The 23,376-nt window shown below is 45.1% G+C and overlaps 1 protein-coding gene across 1 annotated transcript in view; it reads left to right on the top strand.

The window, feature by feature from the left end:
• MUC16 (mucin 16, cell surface associated) overlaps nt 1–23,376 on the top strand; it is a 103,310-nt gene that overhangs the window by 45,460 nt on the left and 34,474 nt on the right. Inside the window, exons 5-10 of the mRNA XM_030540805.1 lie at nt 4,294–4,461; nt 8,179–8,781; nt 12,883–12,998; nt 13,829–13,899; nt 16,854–16,959; nt 20,506–22,457. Coding sequence (XP_030396665.1) covers nt 4,294–4,461; nt 8,179–8,781; nt 12,883–12,998; nt 13,829–13,899; nt 16,854–16,959; nt 20,506–22,457 — 3,016 coding nt within the window. The remainder of the gene's footprint in view (nt 1–4,293; nt 4,462–8,178; nt 8,782–12,882; nt 12,999–13,828; nt 13,900–16,853; nt 16,960–20,505; nt 22,458–23,376) is intronic.

The following is a 23,376-nucleotide window of genomic DNA, read 5'->3' as shown; positions in this document are numbered from 1 at the left end:
GAAACCACAACCCCAACAAGGAGGACAACAATAACTAGTATCACTGGAGCTGAAGTGACAACCACACTTTCCCTTCTTGCAACTTCACAACCTAAAATCACAACTGCAGCCACCTCAACTGCTCCAGAAACAACCACGGTTCTGCAAGAGACCACTTCCCCAGCAGAGAGTACTCCAATAATTAGTGCTTCTACAGTAGAAGGCACAAGAACTCTTCCCCTTCTTAGCACTTCACATCCTGAAACCACTGCTGCAGCCACCTCTACCATGGGAATAACCTCCTCCACCTCTCCTCTAGAGACGGCTTCTGCAGCTCCAAGTACAATAATGACTAGTACCACTAGAAGTGAAAAGACAACAACGCTTCCCCTTCTGACAACTTCAGAACCTGGGAGCACAGCTACAGCCACCGCTACTTTTCCAGAGTCCTCCACAACTCCTGCAGATACCACAACCCCAACAGAGAGGAAAACTGCAACCACAACTCCTGTCATCACCTCTTTAGCAGAGACATCCACAGTTGCTATTGTGGCGACTTTTCCTGCTGAGACCACAGTGACACTGACTCGCACTACAGCAGCTCTTAAAACATCCACATCTGCTCTGGAGACCAATTCCCCATCTGAGATCCCAATAGCTTTGGGCACCACTACAGAACTGGGGACACCCACAGCATCCCCTGTCACCACTGTTCTCGCCAAGACTACTGAAACATCCCCCATTGCTACAGCAGCAGAGAGAAGTACAGCAGCTCCAATCACCACTACCCCTACAGAGACCACAACAACTTACAGCTCCACTACACGAGAGGGAACAACCACAGCTGCCCTTTTTACAACTTCTCTGGCTGAGACCACAACCTCTCTGGGCATCCCTATCAGAGGAGACACAACAGCAGCCATCTCTTTGACGACCACAACATCACTTTCACCGACCACAGCTGCGTTGACAAGTAAGGGCATTATTTTCCTCTTGTTTATCCTTTGAGATTCAAAGAAACAAATTGTTTCTGAGTATTATTATCTTGTTCGAATAGAGGTATTTTGAATACAGCAAAAGTGAAGGTGTCCTGCTACCTACAGTAGCCAGATATTATTTGGCATATATGCAATGAAATTTAGAATTTTCATATATATAGGAAAGAAGAGAAAGGCGAACATAAAAGAAAAAATAAAGAGAACAGATGGGAATATTAATGAAGGTTTTTGCTCATCTCAACCCATCTTTCAGGTTGTTAGTTAACAGAATCATGTGAGTGGGAGGGGATACAAACTGATATAAAAAAGGGATTGGAATGGCAATTGTCCCAATTTTTCTTGGTACCTTTTTCTCATTTACAGTAATTGCTTATAAACTTGAAATGGAGTATGTGCTTAACATTAAGTATATGATTAAGTCTATCCCATTTCAGCAAAGCACTGAAGCAAGTGAGTAGTCTTGCTGATGTCAGTGGGACTGACTACTCATGCTTAAAAAAATATGGTCTGAATGCACAAAAGGAGTTAGGCGTGGTGAGGCTGAGTGTCACCTCACCAAACTTTTAGGCAGTTAGGAAGTCACTGAGATTCACAAAGCCTGAGTTAGGTACGTAGGCTGTTATATAATGAATGAGGGGAAGGGGGTACCTTAGAATGATATAGAGTTGTTCTCGTGCGCCTTTCCTTTTTCTGTGGCCCAAATAACTCAGAGAGAGATAGGAAGATCGAGAGCACGCAAGTGCATGTTAGCCAGGATGGGGAAGATCCAGGATGCAGTCCCTGGGCCTAGATGACTCTTCAATTAGTTATCCAGAGCATAACAGTATGTCTCCCACATCCCAAGTGAGTAACCGAACCACAGAGCTATAAAGTTATGAGGGAGGACCTCCTGCTGTCCCTCGCAAGACCTGTTTTGTGTGAATGCACCCGAGGGACCCAGTCCAGGAGGCATGCTCAGGTTATTTTACTTCTGTATTTGGCGTTGGTGCAACTGTTGCTGGAATATTGTGTCCAGTTCCGGTGCCCAGAATTCAAGAAGGATGTTGATAAACTGGATTGGGTAAGAGAAAAGCCCAGACTGTGATTAAAAATTAGTAGGATAGACTCAGTGAGCAAAATCTATTCAGCTTAACAAAGAAAAGGTTGTGGTCAAGTCAATCCTCAATCTATAAGAACCTGCCTTGGGAACAAATATTCGATAAACGGCTCTAGAGCAAATTAAAGTATCACAAGATCCAACAGCTAGAAGTTGAACCTAGACAAATCCAGATGGGAAAAAACGTGTACATTTAAAAAAACTAGAATAATTAGCCTTTGGAAAATTTTACCAAGAGTTGTGGTGGATACAACACCTCTCGCACTTTTAAAATCAAGGTTAGATTTTTTTTTATTTAACTTATTCTCTATTTCAAAAGGAATTATTTTGGGGAAGTTCTATGGCCTACAGGAGGTCAGACTAATTGATCACAGTGGTCCCTTCTGGCCTTGCAATGTATCAAGCTATGAATGAGAGGACAAACTACAGTTACAACCACTGCAAGAGTAGTGTATAGATTCGTTGGTGTAACTGAGAATGAGGTCCAGAGAATAGGAAATGGAGAAAGTATTCTAGAGCAAACTACAGAATGACTCTCTTATATATGTTCAACATGTAAGTTGTGAGAAATATAGATGGAAAAAAATCAGAACTGGAGAGAAAACGCTGCAATCTTCAAAGGTAAAGAAAACTCTGTGTATGTAAACACTGATGATATATTATCAGTATATATATTCCTTGGATACACACTCAATATGTGGTGTAAGAACATATATATATAAAAGTATACTTGAGATACATTTCTCTACACAGATCATGAAATAACAGAAATAATCTACCAGATGACCGTTAAGCCAGTGGAACAAAATCAAGATAATAATGTCACAACAACACAGACAACTCCTGTGGTTAAAACCACCACGACCGAAAGTACAACGTTAGAGAGTACCGCCAAAGAAGGAGCTCCTGTGATCACAAACAAATCTGGGACCACAACAACGTATCTCACAACAGGAGCAGAATCCACAGCCGCAGCCCCAGTGACAACTTCCACAGCTGAGACTAAAACTGCAGCTACCTCTATGTTAGCAGAGACATCCACTTCTGCTCTTCCGACCTCCTCCCTAGCTGAACCCACAGCACTAATTAGCATTTCCACATCACAGCCAACCACAATCACTCTGCCTGCTAGTTCAACATCTGTTATGACCATTGCAGCCACCTTTGCAACAGCAGAAACGTCCACATCTCCTATAGAGACCACTTTCCCAGGTGAGACTACAGCATTTCTTGGTAATAGGACAGTAGAGGGGACAACCATCGTTGCTCTTCCTAGCATGTCACTATCTCAGACCACAGCTGCAGCCACAGATGCAGAGACATTCACATCTCCTGTAAATACCATACCTCCAGCAGAGTCGACAGCAATAACTAGTACCACTACAACTGAAGAGACAATGAGACTTCCCCTTTCTGCAAGGACACAACCTGAAACCACTGCTGCAGACACCTTTACCATAGGAATAACTTCCATCTCTCCTTTACAGATGACTTCTGCAGCTCAAACTACAGCAATGACTAGTAGCACTAGAAGTGAAGAGACAACCACGCATTCCCTTCTGACAACTCTAGAAACTAAGAGCACAGCAATAGCCACCTCACCTTTTCCAGACACCTCCACAGCTCCTGTAGATACCACAACCCCAACAGAGAGGACAACAATAACTAGTACCACTGCAGCTGAAGTGACAACCACACTTTCCCTCCTTGCAACTTCACAAGCTGAAAGCACAGCTATAGCCAGCTCTGCAACAGCAGAAACATCCACCTCACCTTTCCAGACAATGTCTGCAGCTGAAACTACAGCAACAACTAGTACTTCTACAATCAAGGAGACAACCACTCTTCTTAATCCCACGACTACACTGCCTGCAAGCACAGCTATAGCCACCTCAACTGCACCAGAAACCACAACAGTTACGCAAAAGACCACTTCCCCAGCTGAGATTAAACAAATAATTAGTACTTCTACAATAGAAGGGACAACAACCCTTCTCCTTCTTAGCACTTCACAACCTGAAACCAGTGCTGCAGTCACCTCTACCATGGGTATAAACTCCACCTCTCCTCTAGAGACGACTGCTGCAGCTCAAACTACAGCAATGACTAGTACCACTAGAAGTGAAGCAACAACCACGCTTCCCCTTCTGACAACTTCCGAAACTGGGAGCACAGAAAAAGCCACCTCAACTTTTCCAGAGACCTCCACAACTCCTGCAGAAACCACAACCCCAACAGAGAAGACAACAATAACTAGTACCACTGGAGCTGAAGTGACAACAACACTTTCCCTTCTTGCAACTTCACAACCTGAAAGCACAACTGCAGCCATCTCAACTGCTCCAGAAACAACCACAGTTCTGCAAGAGACCACTTCCCCAGCAGAGAGTACACCAATAATTAGTACTTCTACAGTAGAAGGGACAAGCACCATTCCCCTTCTTACCACTTCACAGTCTGAAACCACTGCTGCAGCCACCTCCACCATGGGAATAACCTCCACCTCTCCAATAGAGACGACTTCTGCAGCTCTAACTTCAGCAATGACTAGTACCGCTAGAAGTGAAGAAACAACCACGCTTCCCCTTCTGACAACTTTCGAACCTGGGAGCACAGCAACAGCCACCTCAACATTTCCAGAGACCTCCACAACTCCTGTAGAAACCACAAACTCAACAGACAGGACAACAATAACTAGTACCACTGGAGCTGAAGTGACAAACACACTTTCCCCTCTTGCAACTTCACTACCTGAAAGAACAACTGCAGCCACCTCAACTGCTACAGAAACAATCACAGTTCTGCAAGAGACCACTTCCCCAGCTGAGAGTACACCAATAATTAGTACTTCTACAGTAGAAGGGACAAGCACCCTTCCCCTTCTTAGCACTTCACAAGCTGAAACCACTGCTGCAGCCACATCTACCCTGGGAACAACTTCCACATCTCCTCTAGAGACGACTTCTGCAGCTCAAACTACAGCAATGACCAGTAGCACTAGAGGTGAAGAAACAACCACACTTCCCCTTCTGACAACTTCTGAACCTGGGAGCACAGAAATAGCCACCTCAACTTTTCCAGAGACATCCACAACTCCTGTGGAAACCATAACCCCAACAGAGAGGACAACAATAACTAGTACCAGTGGAGCTGAAATGACAACCACACTTTCCCTCCTTGCAACTTCACAAGTCGAAAGTACAGCCATAGCCAGCTCTACCACAGCAGAAACATTCACCTCACCTTTCCAGACAACTTCTGCAGCTGAAACTACAGCAATAACTAGTTCTTCTACAATTGAGGAGACAACTATGCTTCTTAATCCCAGGACTACACAGCCTGCGAGCACAGCTCTAGCCACCTCAACTGTGCCAGAAACCACAACACTTACGCTAAAGACCACTTTCCCAGCGGAGACTACACCAATAATTAGTGCTTCTACAATAGAAGGGACAACTACTCTTCCCCTTCTTAGCACTTCACAACCTGAAACCAGTGCTGCAGTCACTTCTACTATTGGAATAACCTCCCCCTCTCCTCTAGAGACAACTTCTGCAGCTCAAACTACAGCAATGACCAGTAGCACTAGAAGTGCAGAGACAACCATGCTTCCCCTTCTTACAATTTCAGAACCTTGGAGCACAGCTACAGCCACCTCAACATTTCCAGAGACCTCCACAACTCCTGTAGAAACCACAACTCCAACAGAGAGGACAACAATAGCTAGTAACACTGGAGCAGAAGTGACAGCCACACTTTCCCTCCCTGCAACTTCACAACCTGAAAGAACAACTGCAGCCACCTCAACTGCTCCAGAAACAACCACAGTTCTGCAAGAGACCACTTCCCCAGCTGAGAGTACACCAATAATTACTACTTCTACAGTAGAAGGGACAAGCACTCTTCCCCGTCTTAGCACTTCACAGTCTGAAACCACTGCTACAGCCACATCTACCCTGGGAACAACCTCCACCTCTCCTCTAGAGACGACTTCTGCAGCTCAAACTGCAGCAATGACTAGTACTTCTACAATAGAGGTGACAACCACTGTTCCTAAACCCGCAACAACATTGCCTGCGAGCACAGATACAGCCACAGCCACATCAACTGCTCCAGAAAGAAGTACAGTTACACTGAATACCACTTCCCCAGCTGAGACTACACCAATAATTAGTACTTCTACAACAGAATGGACAAGCACTCTTCCCCTTCTCAGCACTTCACAAGCTGAAACCACTCCTTCAGCTGCCTTTACCATAGAAATAACCCCCATGTCTCCTCTAGAGATGACTTCTGCAGCTCAAACTACAGCAATGAGTAGTAGTAGTAGAAGTGAAGAGACAACCACACTTCCCCTTCTGACAACTTCAGAACCTGGGAGCACAGCTACAGCCACCTCAACATTTCCAGAGATCTCCACAACTCCTGTAGAAACCACAAACCCAACAGAGAGGACAACAATAACTAGTACCACTGGAGCTGAAGTGATAACCACACTTTCCCTCCCTGCAACTTCACAAGCCGAAAGCACAGCTATGGCCAGCTCTATCACAACAGAAACACCCACCTCTCCTTTCCAGAGAGCTTCTGTAGCTGAAACTACAGCAATAACTAGTACTTTTACAATAGAGGTGACAACTGCTGTACCCATTCCTGTGACAGCCCTACCAGAGAGCACAGCTATAGCCACGTCAACTTCGCCAGAGACCAACACAGTTACGCTAAAGATCACTTCCCCAGCTGAGAGTACACCAATAATTAGTACTTCTACAATAGAAGGGACAACTACCCTTCCCTTCCTTAGCACTTCACATCCTGAAACCACTGCTGCAGCCACCTCTACCATGGGAATAACCTCCACCTCTCCAATAGAGACGACTTCTGCAGCTCAAACTACAGCAATGACTAGTAGCACAACATTAGAAGAAACAACCATAATTAGTCTTCCTACTACTACACTACCTCAGAGCACAGCAGCAGCTGCCTCTTCTTTTCCACAGACATCTATTGCTCCTCTAGGGACCACTCTCCTAACAGAGACTACAGAATTACCTAGAACCACTACAGCTGAGGAGAAAACCACAGTTGGCCTTCCAAATACTTCCCCAATTGAAGTAACCACTTCACTGGCTATCACCACACCAGCTCCTGTTGCCACTTCCCTTACTGAGACCACAACTGGAGTCACTTCTATTTTACCATTGACATCCACAGTGCGTCTTGAGACAAGTTTGTCCTCTGAGACCACAAGAATTCCCAGAATCTCTACAGAAGCTGAGACAACCACAGCTGCCCCTCTTGTCACTTATCCCAGCGCAACCACAAGTGCTGTCACCTCCTCTTTAGCAGAGACATCCACAGTTGCTGTTATGGTGACTTCTCCAGCTGAGACCACAATGACATTGACTCCCACCACAGCACCTCCTAAAACGTCCACATCTGTATTGGAGACCAATTCCCCATCTGAGATCCCAGTAGCTTTGGGCACCACTAGAGAACAGGGGACACCAACAGCATCCCCTGTCGTCACTGTTCTTGCCGAGACTACTAAAACAGCACCCATTGCTACAGCGGCAGAGAGAAGCACAGTTACTCCAATTACCGCTACCCCTGCTGAGACCATAAGAACTCACGCTACTATTAGAGAGACCTCCACCAGCACTCTGGAGACCGCTTCCCGAGATGAGACTGCAACAGTAACTGGTACCACGGCAGTAGGTGAGACAACCACAATTAGTCTTTCTACTACTACACGAACTCAGAGTGCAGCAGCCACTGCCACCTCTTCTGTACTACAGACCTCCACTCCTCTGCTAGAGGCCACTTTCCCAGCTCAGACTACAAGAACACCCAGCACAATTACATTAGAGGATAGAACCACAGTTGCCCTTTCTACCATTTCACTATCTGAGAGCACAGCTGTAGCTACAATTATTATTCCAGAGACCTCCACAGCACCTCTAGAGACCACTTCTCCTCCTGAGACTACAGGAATAATTAGTACCATTGCTCTTCTTACTACTTCATTACCTAAGAGTACTCCTGTAGGGACGTCTGCCATAGCAGAAACACTCACAACTCCTTTAGAGACCGGTTCCTCTGCAGAGACTACAGCAGTAACTACTGCCACTACAGTGGAGGAGACAACCACAGTCACCCATCCTACTACTTCCCCAGTTGAAACAACCACCACTCTGGCTATCACCACACCCGTCCCTGTGGTCACATCCCCCACTGAGACCACAACTGGAGTCACTTCTATTTTACCGTTGACATCCACGGTACATGCTGAGACAAGTTTGCCCTCTGAGACCACAAGAATTCCCAGCATCTCTACAGAAGCTGAGACAACCACAGCTGCCCCTCTTGTCACTTATCCCACCACAACCACAAGTGCTGTCACCTCCTCTTTAGCAGAGACATCCACAGTTGCTGTTACGGTGACTTCTCCAGCTAAGACCACATTGACACTGACTCCCACCACAGCAGCTCCTAAAGCATCCACATCTGCTCTGGAGACCAATTCCCCATCCGAAATCCCAATAGCTTTGGGCACCACTACAGAACGGGGGACACCCACAGCATCCCCTGTCACCACTGTTCTCGCTGAGACTACTAAAACATCATCCTTTGCTACGGAATCAGAGAGAAGCACAGCGGCTCCGATCACCACTACCCCTGCTGAGACCACAAGAACTTATGCTTCCAGTACAACACAGGCAACAACCACATCTGTCCTTTTTACAATTTCCTCAGCTGAGACCACAACCGCTTTGGGCGTTCCTATCAGAGGGGAGACAACAGCAGCCATCTCTGTGACAACCACATCGCTTTCACCTACCACAGCTGCTTTGACAAGTAAGGGCATTGTTTTCCTCTTGGGTAGCCCTTGTAGTTGCAGAATTTTCTCCTCCATACGTCTAGACCCATTTTAACCAGCAGGTTCTTGGGTGGTCATCCTTTTGAAGACTCAAACTAAACATTTTTGAGAGTTTATCCATTTAGAATTGAGGTATTTTGAGGATAGCAAAAATGAATGTTTCATGCTACCTAGGACAGATGGATATTGTTTGGATTTCAAGTGGCAAAATGTAGAAATTCCCAGAGTATAGGAAACAAGGGAGATAAGAACCTAAAAGAAAGAAGAAATAGAACATATGGAAGTTTTTTATTATAATAATGTTGACTGCTTAATAAAACCCTTTAAAGTTGTTCGTTAACATCGATAAATATGGACGAGTGAGGGGTTAGAAACTGATAAAAAAGGGTATTGGAATGGGAATTCTATGAATTTTTCTTGGTAGTTATTTCTCATTTACAACATCTTCTTGCAAACTTGAAATGAAAATATTAAGAACTAAGGCCCCAATTCAAGAAGACACAAGTTCTTCAGTGTGTGTGTAACTGAGCAGTCTCACTAAAGTTAATGGAACTGAACAACTAAAACTTAAAAACTCAAAGCTTGGATGCACAAATGGAGTTAAACAATGTGATGCTCTTACAGGTGGTTAAGAAATCACTGCGATTCACAAAACCAGAGTTAGTCACCTAGAATCCTATACAATGAAAGAGGACAGGAGGGAGGAGAAAAGAGAGCACACAAGGGTGATTCTATACCCTTTGGTTTAGCGCACTCACCCAGGATGTGGGAGACACAGAGTCCAGATCCTCTGCCCAAATGACTTTCTTTAGCCTCAGTGCAACAGTTTGTCTTCCACATCCAGCTGACGACCCTAACAACTGGGCTAAAGATTATGGAGGAGGAATTTCTCCTCCTCCTCTTCTCCCACCAAAGCTGATTTGTGTGAACTCAACTGAGTGGCCTCCTCTTGGAGGCATGCTCAGTTTATTTTACCTCTGTACAGGGCTGTTGCTGGAATATTTTGTCCAGTTCTGGTGTCCACAATTCAAGAAGGATGTTGATAAATGGGAGAGGGTTCAGAGAAGAGCACAGAGAATGATTAAAAGATTAAAAAATATGCATTATAGTGATGCTTTCAAGGACCTCAAACTATGTACTTTAAGAATCAGCAGGTTAAGGAGTGACTTGATAATGATGTGTAAGGACCTGCCTTAGGAACAAATATTTGATAATAAGTTCTTTAATCTAGCAGACAAAAGTATTACAAGACCCAATAGCTAGAAGTTGAAGCTAGACAAATTCAGAAGGGAAAAAATGTAAATTTTTAAAGGTGAAAATAATCAACTATTGGAAAAATATACCAAGGGTTGATGTGGATTCTCCATCACTGGTAATTTTAAAATCAAGGATGTTTAAGACCTGCTCTAATTCAAAAGGGGTTATTCTCGGGAAGTTCTCTGGTGTCCAGAAGGTCGGACTCGATGACCACAGTTGTCCCCTCCAACCTTGGAATCTATGAATATAGTGGGTTTAAAGAGAGTGCAAATTATAGTTACAACCACTGTTGGAGCAGTGTATGGGAACTTTAGTGTAATTAGGAATGATGCCCAGTGAATACAAAATGCAAAAATGATTTCAAGAGGGAACTGCAGACTGAATTTCTCATTCATTCTATATGTAAATTGTGAGAAACATAGATAGAAAAATTCACAACTGGGGAGAAATTTTGGAATGTTTAAGCTAAAACAAACACCGTGTACATTCACAATATTACTGATATGCATATTCTTTGGATTTGCACTCAATATGTGGTATAAGCCCTTATATAAAACAGTATAATGGAGATACATTTCTCTACACAGATCGTGAAATAACTGAAATAATCCACCAGAAAACCATTAAGCCAGTGGAACAAAATAAAGGTAATAATGTCACAACACAGACAACTCCTATGGTTAAAACCACTACCATCACCACCACCAAAAGTACAACGTTAGAGAGTACCATCAAAGCAACAGCTCCTGTGATCACAAACAAACCTGGGACCACAACAACGTATGTCACAACACGAGCAGAATCCATCACCAAAGCCCCAGTGACAGCTTCCACAGCTAAGACTAGAACTGCAGCTACCTCTCTGTTAGCAGAGACAACCACTTCTGCTCATCCAACCTCCTCCCCAGCTGAGTCCACAACACTAATTAGCACTTCCACATCACAGCCAGCCACAATCACTCTGCCTGCTAGTTCAGTGTCTATTATGACAGTTGCAGCCACCTCTGCAACAGCAGAAACATCCACATCTCCTCTAGAGACCACATTCCCAGGTGAGACTACAGCATTACTTGGTAACAGGACAGTAGAGGGGACAACCATTGTTGCTCTTCCTACCACTTCACTCCCTGAGAGCACAACTGCAGCCACCTCTACTAATCCAGAGACATCCACAGCTCCAGAAGAGACCACTTCCCTGGCGGAGACTATACCAATAATTAGTACTACAACAATAGAGGGGAGAACCACACTTCCCCTTTCTACAGCTTCACAACCTGAAACCACAGCTGTAGCCACCACGACTGTAGGAGAAACATCAACCCTTCCCCTTGAGATGACATCTGTCCCTGAAACGACAGCAATAACTAGTAGCACTACAGGAGAAAAGACAACCACACTTCTTCATCCTACTACTACACTTCTTAGGACCACAGCGGCAGACACCTCTACTATACTAGAGACATCCACCTCTTCTGTAGAGACCATGTCTCCAGGTGAAATGACAAGAATAACTAGTACCACTACTATTCAAGAGACAACCACATTTCCTCTTTCCAAAGCTTCACAACCCGAAAGCACAGCTGTATTCACAAGAACAACATCCACCTCTCCTCTAGAGCCTACTTCCGTCTCTGAAACTACAGCAATGACTAGTAGCTCTACTGTAGAAGAGACAACCGCAGTTCCTCTTCCTACCAGTACACTTCTTAGGACCACACCAGCAGCCACCTCTACTATTTCAGCGAGCTCAATCGGTGCTCTGGAGACCTTTTCCCCAAATGAGACTACAGCAGTAACTGGTACCAAGGCAGTAGGCGAGACAGCCACAATTACTCTCCCTTCTACTTCAGCCCATGAAAGTACAGCTATAGCCACCTCTGCTACACTAGAGACCTCCACCACTCCCCTAGGGACCACGTCTGTAGCTAAGACTACAGCAATATCTAGTACCAGCACAGAAGAAGAGACAACCACGGTTCTCTTTCCTACTGTTTCACTACCTGGGACTATGGCATCAGACACTTCTCTTATTCAGAAGACCTCCACAGCTCTTCTGGAGACCACTTCGCTAGCTGAGACTGCAGCAACAACTAATGCCACTACAGTAGAAGAGACAACCACAGTTGCCTTTCCTAGCACTTCTCTTCCTGAAAGCACCGCAGTAGCCTCATCTCTTATTCCAGAGACCTCCACAGCTTCTCGGGAGTCCACTTCCCTGGCGGAGACTACAGCAATAACTAGTACGACTATAGTAGAAGAGACAACCACGGTTGCACTTCCCACCATTTCACTATCTCAGAGCACAACCGTAGCCACTTCTGCTAGTCCAGAGACCTCCACTGCTCCACTAGAATCTACTTCCTTAGCAGAGACAGCAGCAATAACTACTGCCTCTCCAGTCAGGGAGACAACCACACTTCCGCTTCCTACAATTTCACAGCTGGAAAGCACAGCTGCAGTTACAGCTCCTGTTCTACAAGCCTCCACAGCTACTCTAAAGACCACTTCCTTAGCTGAGATTACTGCAATCGCTAGTACCACTAAAGCAGAAGACACAGCCACGGTCGCCCTTCCTACCACTTCAGCCCATAAGAGCACAGCTATAACCACTTCCACCATAGCAGAAACATTAACTCCTCCTGTAGAGACCACTTCTGCAGCTGTATCTACAGCAACAACGAGTTCCAGCTTCGTAGAGGAGACAACCACAGCTTCACCTCCAACCACTGCACTACCTGGGAGCATGGCTGTAGCTACTTCGACTATTCTAGAGACCTCCACAGCTCCTGTAGAGACTACTTTCCAAGCTCAGTCTTCAGGAATAACTGGCTCCTCTACAGTGGAGGAGACTACCCCGGTTCCTCTTCCTACCACTTTCTTCCCTAAGAGTTCACCTGTAGGGACATCTACCATAGCAGAAACACTCACAACTCCTTTAGAGACCGGTTCCTCAGCAGAGACTACAGCAGTAACTACTGCCACTACAGTGGAGGAGACAACCACAGTCACCCCTCCTACTACTTCCCCAGTTGAAACAACCACCACTCTGGCTATCACCACACCAGTCCCTGTGGCCACATCCCCCACTGAGACCACAACTGGAGTCACTTCTATTTTACCGTTGACATCCACGGTACATCCTGAGACAAGTTTGCCCTCTGAGACCACAAGAATTCCCAGCATCTCTACAGAAGTTGAGACAACCACAGCTGCCTCTCTTGTCACTTATCCCACGGCGTTAGCAGAGACATCCACAGTTGCTGTTATGGTGACTTCTCCAGCTGAGACAACATTGACACTGACTCCCACCACAGCAGCTCCTAAAACGTCCACATCTGTACTACAGACCAATTCCCCATCTGAGATCCCAGTAGATTTGGGCACCACTACAGAACGGGGGACACCCACAGCATCCCCTGTCACCACTCTTCTTGCTGAGAATACTAAAACATCATCCATTGCTACAGCAGCAGAGAGAAGCACAATGACTCCAATCAGCACTACCCCTGCTGAGACTACACCAACTTACACTTCCACTACAGCACAGGGAACAACCACATCTGCCCATTTTACAACTTCCCCAGCTGAGACCACAACCGCTTTGGGCATTCCTGTCAGAGGGGAAACAACGGCAGCCATCTCTGTGACAACCACAACATTGCTTTCACCTACCACAGCTGCTTTGACAAGTAAGGGCATTGTTTTCCACTTGTGTATTCTTTGTAGTTGCAGAATTTGCTTCCCCATGAGTTCAGACCCATTTAAAGCAGCAGGAGTCCGGGTTGTCATCCTTTTGAAGTCACATAGTAAAAAAAACAGTTTTTAGTAGTGTTTATCTAATTAGAATGAGATATTTTGTGGATAAAAAATGAATATTTCATGCTACCTAGAATAATTGAGTATTATTTGGGATAGAGGTGGCAAAATGCAGACTTTCCATGGGTATAGGAAACAAGGGAGATATGAACATAAAAGAAAGAATAAATAGAACATATGGGACTGTCGTATTATTAAAATGTTGCCTGCTTTACTGAAGCTAAATAATCTTCTTGAAACTTATTAACGTACATAAATAAATGTGGGAGAAAAGGGGATACAAACTGACAAAAAAAGTATTGAAATAGGAATTCTCTGAATTTTTCTTGGTAGTTTTTCCCATTTACAAGAGTATTTTGAAAGCTTGAAAAGGAAATATTAAATGCTAAGACCCCAATTCAGTAAAATATTTAAGTCCTTCAGCACGTGCTTAACATTAAACATGTGACTAAGTTCTTCCCTCTTCAGCAAAGAACTCAAGCAACTGAGCAGTCTCACTGAAGTCAGCGGCACTTAAAAGTTCAAACTTAAAAAGTTACAGCCTGGATGCAGAAATGGCGTTCACGTCTGTGATGCTCTAACAGGCAATTAGAAAATAACTGTGTATCATGGAGCCTCAGAGAGACACCTAGGCCCTTATAAAATGAGTGTGCAGGGATAGGAGGGGAGAGAGAGAATGCATAAGAATGAGTCTATATCTTTTTCATTAGAGCACTCTCCCGGGATGTGGGAGGTTCAGGACTCAGATCCCCCGCACAAATGATTCTTATATTATTTATCCATAGTGCAACAGTCAGTCTTCCACATCCCAAGGGAGGACCTGAACCACTGGGCTAAAAGTTATGAGGAAGGACATTCTCCTCCTCCTCCTCCTCTCCCCCTGAAGCTGTTTGGGGTGAACTGACATGAGTGGCCTGCTCTGGGATGCATGCTCAGGTTATTTTACCTCTGCAGTGAATCTCTCATGCATGCTACATGTAAATTGTGATAAACATAGATAGAAGAAATGTACAACTGGGGAGAAAATGTTGGAATGTTCAAGCTAAAACAAACACTGTATATTCACAATAACCATGTATTATTGATATGCATATTCCGTGGATTTGCACTCAATATGTGATATAAGCACCTATGTAAATTAGCATAATGGAGATACATTTCTCTACACAGATCATGAAATAACAGAAATAATCTACCAGAAGACCGCTAAGCCAGTGGAACAAAATCAAGATAATAATGGCACAACAACACAGACAGCTCCTGTGGTTAAAACCACCACGACCAGAAGTACAACATTAGAGAGTACCACCAAAGAAGCAGCTCCCGTGATCCCAAACAAACCTGGGACCACAACAACGTATCTCACAACACGAGCAGAATCCACCACCAAAGCCCCAGTGACCACTTCCACAGCTAAGACTAGAACTGAAGCTACCTCTATGTTAGCAGAGACATCCACTTCTGCTCGTCCAACCTCCTCCCCAGCTGAGTCCACAACACTAATTAGCACTTCCACATCACAGCCAACCACAATCACTCTGCCTGCTAGTTCAGTGTCTATTATGACAGTTGCAGCCACCTCTGCAACAGCAGAAACATCCACATCTCCTCTAGAGACCACATTCCCAGGTGAGACTACAGCATTACTTGGTAACAGGACAGTAGAGGGGACAACCATTGTTGCTCTTCCTACCACTTCACTCCCTGAGAGCACAACTGCAGCCACCTCTACTAATCCAGAGACATCCACAGCTCCAGAAGAGACCACTTCCCTGGCGGAGACTATACCAATAATTAGTGCTACAACAATAGAGGGGAGAACCACACTTCCCCTTTCTACAGCTTCACAACCTGAAACCACAGCTGTAGCCACCACGACTGTAGGAGCAAAATCCACCCCTCCCCTGGAAATGACATCTGTCCCCGAAACGACAGCAATAACTAGTAGCACTGAAGGAGAAAAGACAACCGCAGTTCCTCTTCCTACCAGTACACCTCTTAGGACCACAGCAGCAGCCACCTCTACTATTTCAGCGAGCTCAATCAGTGCTCTGGAGACCTCTTCCCCAAATGAGACTACAGCAGTAACTGGTACCACGGCAGTAGGCGAGACAGCCACAATTACTCTCCCTACTACTTTAGCCCATGAAAGTACAGCTATAGCCACCTCTGCTACACCAGAGACCTCCACCACTCCCCTAGGGACCACGTCTGTAGCTAAGACTACAGCAATATCTAGTACCAGCACAGCAGAAGACACAACCACGGTTCTCTTTCCTACTGTTTCACTACCTGGGACTATGGCATCAGCCACTTCTCTTATTCAGAAGACCTCCACAGCTCTTCTGGAGACCACTTCGCTAGCTGAGACTGCAGCAACAACTAATGCCACTACACTAGAAGAGACAACCACAGTTGCCTTTCCTAGCACTTCTCTTCCTGAAAGCACCGCAGTAGCCTGGTCTCTTATTCCAGAGACCTCCACAGCTTCTCGGCAGTCCAATTCCCTGCCTGAGACTACAGCAATAACTAGTACGACTATAGTAGAAGAGACAACCACGGTTGCATTTTCCACCATTTCATTATCTCAGAGCACAACCGTAGCCACTTCTCCTAGTCCAGAGACCTCCACTGCTCCACTAGAATCTACTTCCTTAGCAGAGACAGCAGCAATAACTACTGCCTCTCCAGTCAGGGAGACAACCACACTTCCGCTTCCTACAATTTCACAGCTGGAAAGCACAGCTGCAGTTACAGCTCCTATTCTACAAACCTCCACAGCTACTCTAAAGACCACTTCCTTAGCTGAGACTACTGCAATCGCTAGTACCACTAAAGTAGAAGACACAGCCACGGTCGCTCTTCCTACCACTTCAGCCCATAAGAGCACAGCTATAACCACATCCACCATAGCAGAAACATTAACAACTCTTGTAGAGACAACTTCTGCAGCTGTGACTACAGCAACAACGAGTTCCAGCTTCGTAGAGGAGACAACCACAGCTTCACCTCCAACCACTGCACTACCTGGGAGCATGGCTGTAGCTACTTCGACTATTCTAGAGACCTCCACAGCTCCTGTAGAGACTACTTTCCAAGCTCAGTCTTCAGGAATAACTGGCTCCTCTACAGTGGAAGAAACTACCCCGGTTCCTCTTCCTACCACTTTCTTCCCTAAGAGTTCACCTGTAGGGACATCTACCATAGCAGAAACACTCACAACTCCTTTAGAGACCGGTTCCTCTGCAGAGACTACAGCAGTAACTACTGCCACTACAGTGGAGGAGACAACCACAGTCACCCATCCTACTACTTCCCCAGTTGAAACAACCACCACTCTGGCTATCACCACACCAGTCCCTGTGGCCACATCCCCCACTGAGACCACAACTGGAGTCACTTCTATTTTACCGTTGACATCCACGGTACATCCTGAGACAAGTTTGCCCTCTGAGACCACAAGAATTCCCAGCATCTCTACAGAAGTTGAGACAACCACAGCTGCCTCTCTTGTCACTTATCCCACCGCAACCACAAGTGCTGTCACCTCCTCGTTATCAGAGACATCCACAGTGGTTGTTATGGTGACTTCTCCAGCTGAGACCACAGTGATGCTGACTCCCACCACAGCAGCTCCTAAAACATCCACATCTGTACTGGAGACCAATTCCCTATCTGAGATCCCAATAGCTTTGGGCACCACTACAGAACGGGGGACACCCGCAGCATCCTCTGTCACCACTCTTCTTGCTGAGAATACTAAAACATCATCCATTGCTACAGCAGCAGAGAGAAGCACAATGACTCCAATCAGCACTACCCCTGCTGAGACTGCACCAACTTACACTTCCACTACAGCACAGGGAACAACCACATCTGCCCATTTTACAACTTCCCCAGCTGAGACCACAACCGCTTTGGGCGTTCCTGTCAGAGGGGAAACAACGGTAGCCATCTCTGTGACAACCACAACATCGCTTTCACCTACCACAGCTGCTTTGACAAGTAAGGGCATTGCTTTCCTCTTGTGTATTCTTTGCAGTTGCAGAATTTGCTTCCCCATGAGTCCAGACCCATTTTAAAGCAGGAGGAGTCTGGGTTGTCATCCTTTTGAAGTCACATAGTAAAAGAAACAGTTTTTAGTAGTGTTTATCTAATTAGAATGAGATATTTTGTGGCTAAAAAATGAATATTTCATTCTACCTAGAATAATTGAGAATTATTTGGGATAGAGGTGGCAAAATGCAGACTTTCCATGGGTATAGGAAACAAGGGAGATATGAACATAAAAGAAAGAATAAATAGAACATATGGGACTGTCTTATTATAAAAATGTTGCCTGCTTAACTGAAGTTAAATAATCTTCTTGAAACTTATTAACGAACATAAATAAACGTGGGAGAAAAGGGGATACAAACTGACAAAAAAGTATTGAAATAGGAATTCTCTGAATTTTTCTTGGTAGTTTTTCCCATTTACAAGAGTATTTTGAAAGCTTGAAAAGGAAATATTAAATGCTAAGACCCCAATTCAGTAAAATATTTAAGTCCTTCAGCACGTGCTTAACATTAAACATGTGACTAAGTTCTTCCCTCTTCAACAAAGCACTCAAGCAACTGAGCAGTCTCACTGAAGTCAGCGGCACTTAAAAGTTCAAACTTAAAAAGTTACAGCCTGGATGCAGAAATGGCGCTCACATCTGTGATGCTCTTATAGGCAGTTAGAAAATAACTCTGTATCATGGAGCCTCAGAGAGACACCTAGGCCCCTATAAAATGAGTGTGCAGGGATAGGAGGGGAGAGAGAGAATGCATAAGAATGAGTCTATATCTTTTTCATTAGAGCACTCTCCCGGGATGTGGGAGAATAGGACTCAGATCCCCCGCACAAATGATTCTTTTCTTATTTATCCACAGTGCAACAGTCAGTCTTACACATCCCAAGGGAGGACCTGAACCACTGGGCTAAAAGTTATGAGGAAGGACATTCTGCTCCTCCTCCTCCTCTCCCCCCAAAGCTGTTTTGGGTGAACTGACATGAGTGGCCTGCTCTGGGATGCATGCTCAGGTTATTTTACCTCTGCAGTGAATCTCTCATGCATGCTACATGTAAATTGTGATAAACATAGATAGAAGAAATGTACAACTGGGGAGAAAATATTGGAATGTTCTAGCTAAAACAAACACTGTATATTCACAATGACCATGTATTATTGATATGCATATTCCGTGGATTTGCACTCAATATGTGATATAAGCACCTATGTAAACTAGCATAATGGAGATACGTTTCTCTACACAGATCATGAAATAACAGAAATAATCTACCAGAAGACTGCTAAGCCAGTGGAACAAAATCAAGATAATAATGGCACAGCAACACAGACAACTCCTGTGGTTAAAACCACCACGACCAGAAGTACAACATTAGAGAGTACCACCAAAGAAGCAGCTTCCCTCATCCCAAACAAACCTGGGACCACTACAACGTATCTCACAACACGAGCAGAATCCACCACCAAAGCCCCAGTGACCACTTCCACAGCTAAGACTAGAACTGCAGCTACCTCTCTGTTAGCAGAGACATCCACTTCTGCTCGTCCAACCTCCTCCCCAGCTGAGTCCAAAACACTAATTAGCACTTCCACATCACAGCCAACCACAATCACTCCGCCTGCTAGTTCAATGTCTATTATGACAGTTGCAGCCACCTCTGCAACAGCAGAAACATCCACATCTCCTCTAGAGACCACATTCCCAGGTGAGACTACAGCATTACTTGGTAACAGGACAGTAGAGGGGACAACCATTGTTGCTCTTCCTACCACTTCACTCCCTGAGAGCACAACTGCAGCCACCTCTACTAATCCAGAGACATCCACAGCTCCAGAAGAGACCACTTCCCTGGCTGAGACTATACCAATAATTAGTGCTACAACAATAGAGGGGAGAACCACACTTCCTCTTTCTACAGCTTCACAACCTGGAACCACAGCTGTAGCCACCACGACTGTAGGAGAAAAATCCACCCCTCCCCTTGAAATGATATCTGTCCCCGAAACGACAGCAATAACTAGTAGCACTGAAGGAGAAAAGACAACCGCACTTCTTCTTCCTACTACTACACTTCTTAGGACCACAGCGGCAGACACCTCTACTATACTAGAGACATCCACCTCTTCTGTAGAGACCATGTCTCCAGGTGAAATGACAACAATAACTAGTACCACTACAATTCAAGAGACAACCACATTTCCCCTTTCCAAAGCTTCACAACCCGAAAGCACAGCTGTATTCACAAGAATCACAGGAGAACATCCACCTCTCCTCTAGAGCCTACTTCCCTCTCTGAAACTACTGCAATGACTAGTAGCTCTACTGTAGAAGAGACAACCGCAGTTCCTCTTCCTACCAGTACACTTCTTAGGACCACAGCAGCAGCCACCTCTACTATTTCAGCGAGCTCAATCGGTGCTCTAGAGAGCTTTTCCCCAAATGAGACTACAGGCAGCAACTGGTACCACGGCAGTAGGCGAGACAGCCACAATTACTCTCCCTACTACTTCAGCCCATGAAAGTACAGCTATAGCCACCTCTCCTATACCAGAGACCTCCACCACTTCCATAGGGACCACGTCTGTAGCTAAGACTACAGCAATATCTAGTACCAGCACAGCAGAAGAGACAACCACGGTTCTCTTTCCTACTGTTTCACTACCTGGGACTATGGCATCAGACACTTCTCTTATTCAAAAGACCTCCACAGCTCTTCTGGAGACCACTTCGCTAGCTGAGACTGCAGCAACAACTAATGCCACTACACTAGAAGAGACAACCACAGTTGCCTTTCCTAGCACTTCTCTTCCTGAAAGCACCGCAGTAGCCTGGTCTCTTATTCCAGAGACCTCCACAGCTTCTCGGGAGTCCACTTCCCTGGCTGAGATTACAGCAATAACTAGTACGACTATAGTAGAAATGACAACCATGGTTGCGCTTCCCACCGTTTCATTACCTCAGAGCACAACCGTAGCCACTTCTGCTAGTCCAGAGACCTCCACCGCTGCACTAGAATCTACTTCCTTAGCAGAGACAGCAGCAATAACTACTGCCTCTACAGTCAGGGAGACAACCACACTTCCGCTTCCTACAATTTCACAGCCTGAAAGCACAGCTGCAGTTACAGCTCCTATTCTACAAACCTCCACAGCTACTCTAAAGACCACTTCCTTAGCTGAGACTACTGCAATCGCTAGTACCACTAAAGTAGTAGACACAGCCACGGTCGCCCTTCCTACCACTTCAGCCCATAAGAGCACAGCTATAACCACTTCCACCATAGCAGAAACATTAACAACTCCTGTAGAGACCACTTCTGCAGCTGCTACTACAGCAACAACGAGTTCCAGCTTCGTAGAGGAGACAACCACAGCTTCACCTCCAACCACTGCACTACCTGGGAGCATGGCTGTAGCTACTTCGACTATTCTAGAGACCTCCACAGCTCCTGTAGAGACTACTTTCCAAGCTCAGTCTTCAGGAATAACTGGCTCCTCTACAGTGGAAGAGACTACCCCGGTTCCTCTTCCTACCACTTTCTTCCCTAAGAGTTCACCTGTAGGGACATCTACCATAGCAGAAACACTCACAACTCCTTTAGAGACCGGTTCCTCTGCAGAGACTACAGCAGTAACTACTGCCACTACAGTGGAGGAGACAACCACAGTCACCCATCCTACTACTTCCCCAGTTGAAACAACCACCACTCTGGCTATCACCACACCCGTCCCTGTGGCCACATCCCCCACTGAGACCACAACTGGAGTCACTTCTATTTTACCGTTGACATCCACGGTACATCCTGAGACAAGTTTGCCCTCTGAGACCACAAGAATTCCCAGCATCTCTACAGAAGTTGAGACAACCACAGCTGCCTCTCTTGTCACTTATCCCACCGCAACCACAAGTGCTGTCACCTCCTCCTTATCAGAGACATCTACAGTTGCTGTTATGGTGACTTCTCCAGCTGAGACCACAGTGATGCCGACTCCCACCACAGCAGCTCCTAAAACATCCACATCTGTACTGGAGACCAATTCCCCATCTGAGATCCCAATAGCTTTGGGCACCACTACAGAACGGGGGACACCCACAGCATCCCCTGTCACCACTCTTCTTGCTGAGAATACTAAAACATCATCCATTGCTACAGCAGCAGAGAGAAGCACAATGACTCCAATCAGCACTACCCCTGCTGAGACTACACCAACTTACACTTCCACTACAGCACAGGGAACAACCACATCTGCCCATTTTACAACTTCCCCAGCTGAGACAACAACCACTTTGGGCGTTCCTGTCAGAGGGGAAAACAACGGTAGCCATCTCTGTGACAACCACAACATCGCTTTCACCTACCACAGCTGCTTTGACAAGTAAGGGCATTGCTTTCCATCTTGTGTATTCTTTGCAGTTGCAGAATTTGCTTCCCCATGAGTCCAGACCCATTTTAAAGCAGCAGGAGTCCTGGGTTGTCATCCTTTTGAAGTCACATAGTAAAAGAAACAGTTTTTAGTAGTGTTTATCTAATTAGAATGAGATATTTTGTGGCTAAAAATGAATATTTCATTCTACCTAGAATAATTGAGAATTATTTGGGATAGAGGTGGCAAAATGCAGACTTTCCATGGGTATAGGAAACAAGGGAGATATGAACATAAAAGAAAGAATAAATAGAACATATGGGACTGTCTTATTATAAAATGTTGCCTGCTTAACTGAAGCTAAATAATCTTCTTGAAACTTATTAACGAACATAAATAAATGTGGGAGAAAAGGGGATACAAACTGACAAAAAAGTATTGAAATAGGAATTCTCTGAATTTTTCTTGGTAGTTTTTCCCATTTACAAGAGTATTTTGAAAGCTTGAAAAGGAAATATTAAATGCTAAGACCCCAATTCAGTAAAATATTGAAGTCCTTCAGCACGTGCTTAACATTAAACATGTGACTAAGTTCTTCCCTCTTCAGCAAAGCACTCAAGCAACTGAGCAGTCTCACTGAAGTCAGCGGCACTTAAAAGTTCAAACTTAAAAAGTTACAGCCTGGATGCAGAAATGGCGCTCACGTCTGTGATGCTCTTATAGGCAGTTAGAAAATAACTGTGTATCATGGAGTCTCAGAGAGACACCTAGGCCCCTATAAAATGAGTGTGCAGGGATAGGAGGGGAGAGAGAATGCATAAGAATGAGTCTATATCTTTTTCATTAGAGCACTCTCCCGGGATGTGGGAGGATTCAGGAATCAGATCCCCTGCACAAATGATTCTTTTATTATTTATCCACAGTGTAACAG

Source organism: Gopherus evgoodei, chromosome 22 (assembly GCF_007399415.2).
Source record: "Gopherus evgoodei ecotype Sinaloan lineage chromosome 22, rGopEvg1_v1.p, whole genome shotgun sequence".
Lineage (NCBI taxonomy): Eukaryota > Metazoa > Chordata > Testudines > Testudinidae > Gopherus > Gopherus evgoodei.
The sequence above is the reverse complement of the archived record's forward strand: the minus strand, read 5'-3'. Positions and strand labels throughout refer to the sequence as shown.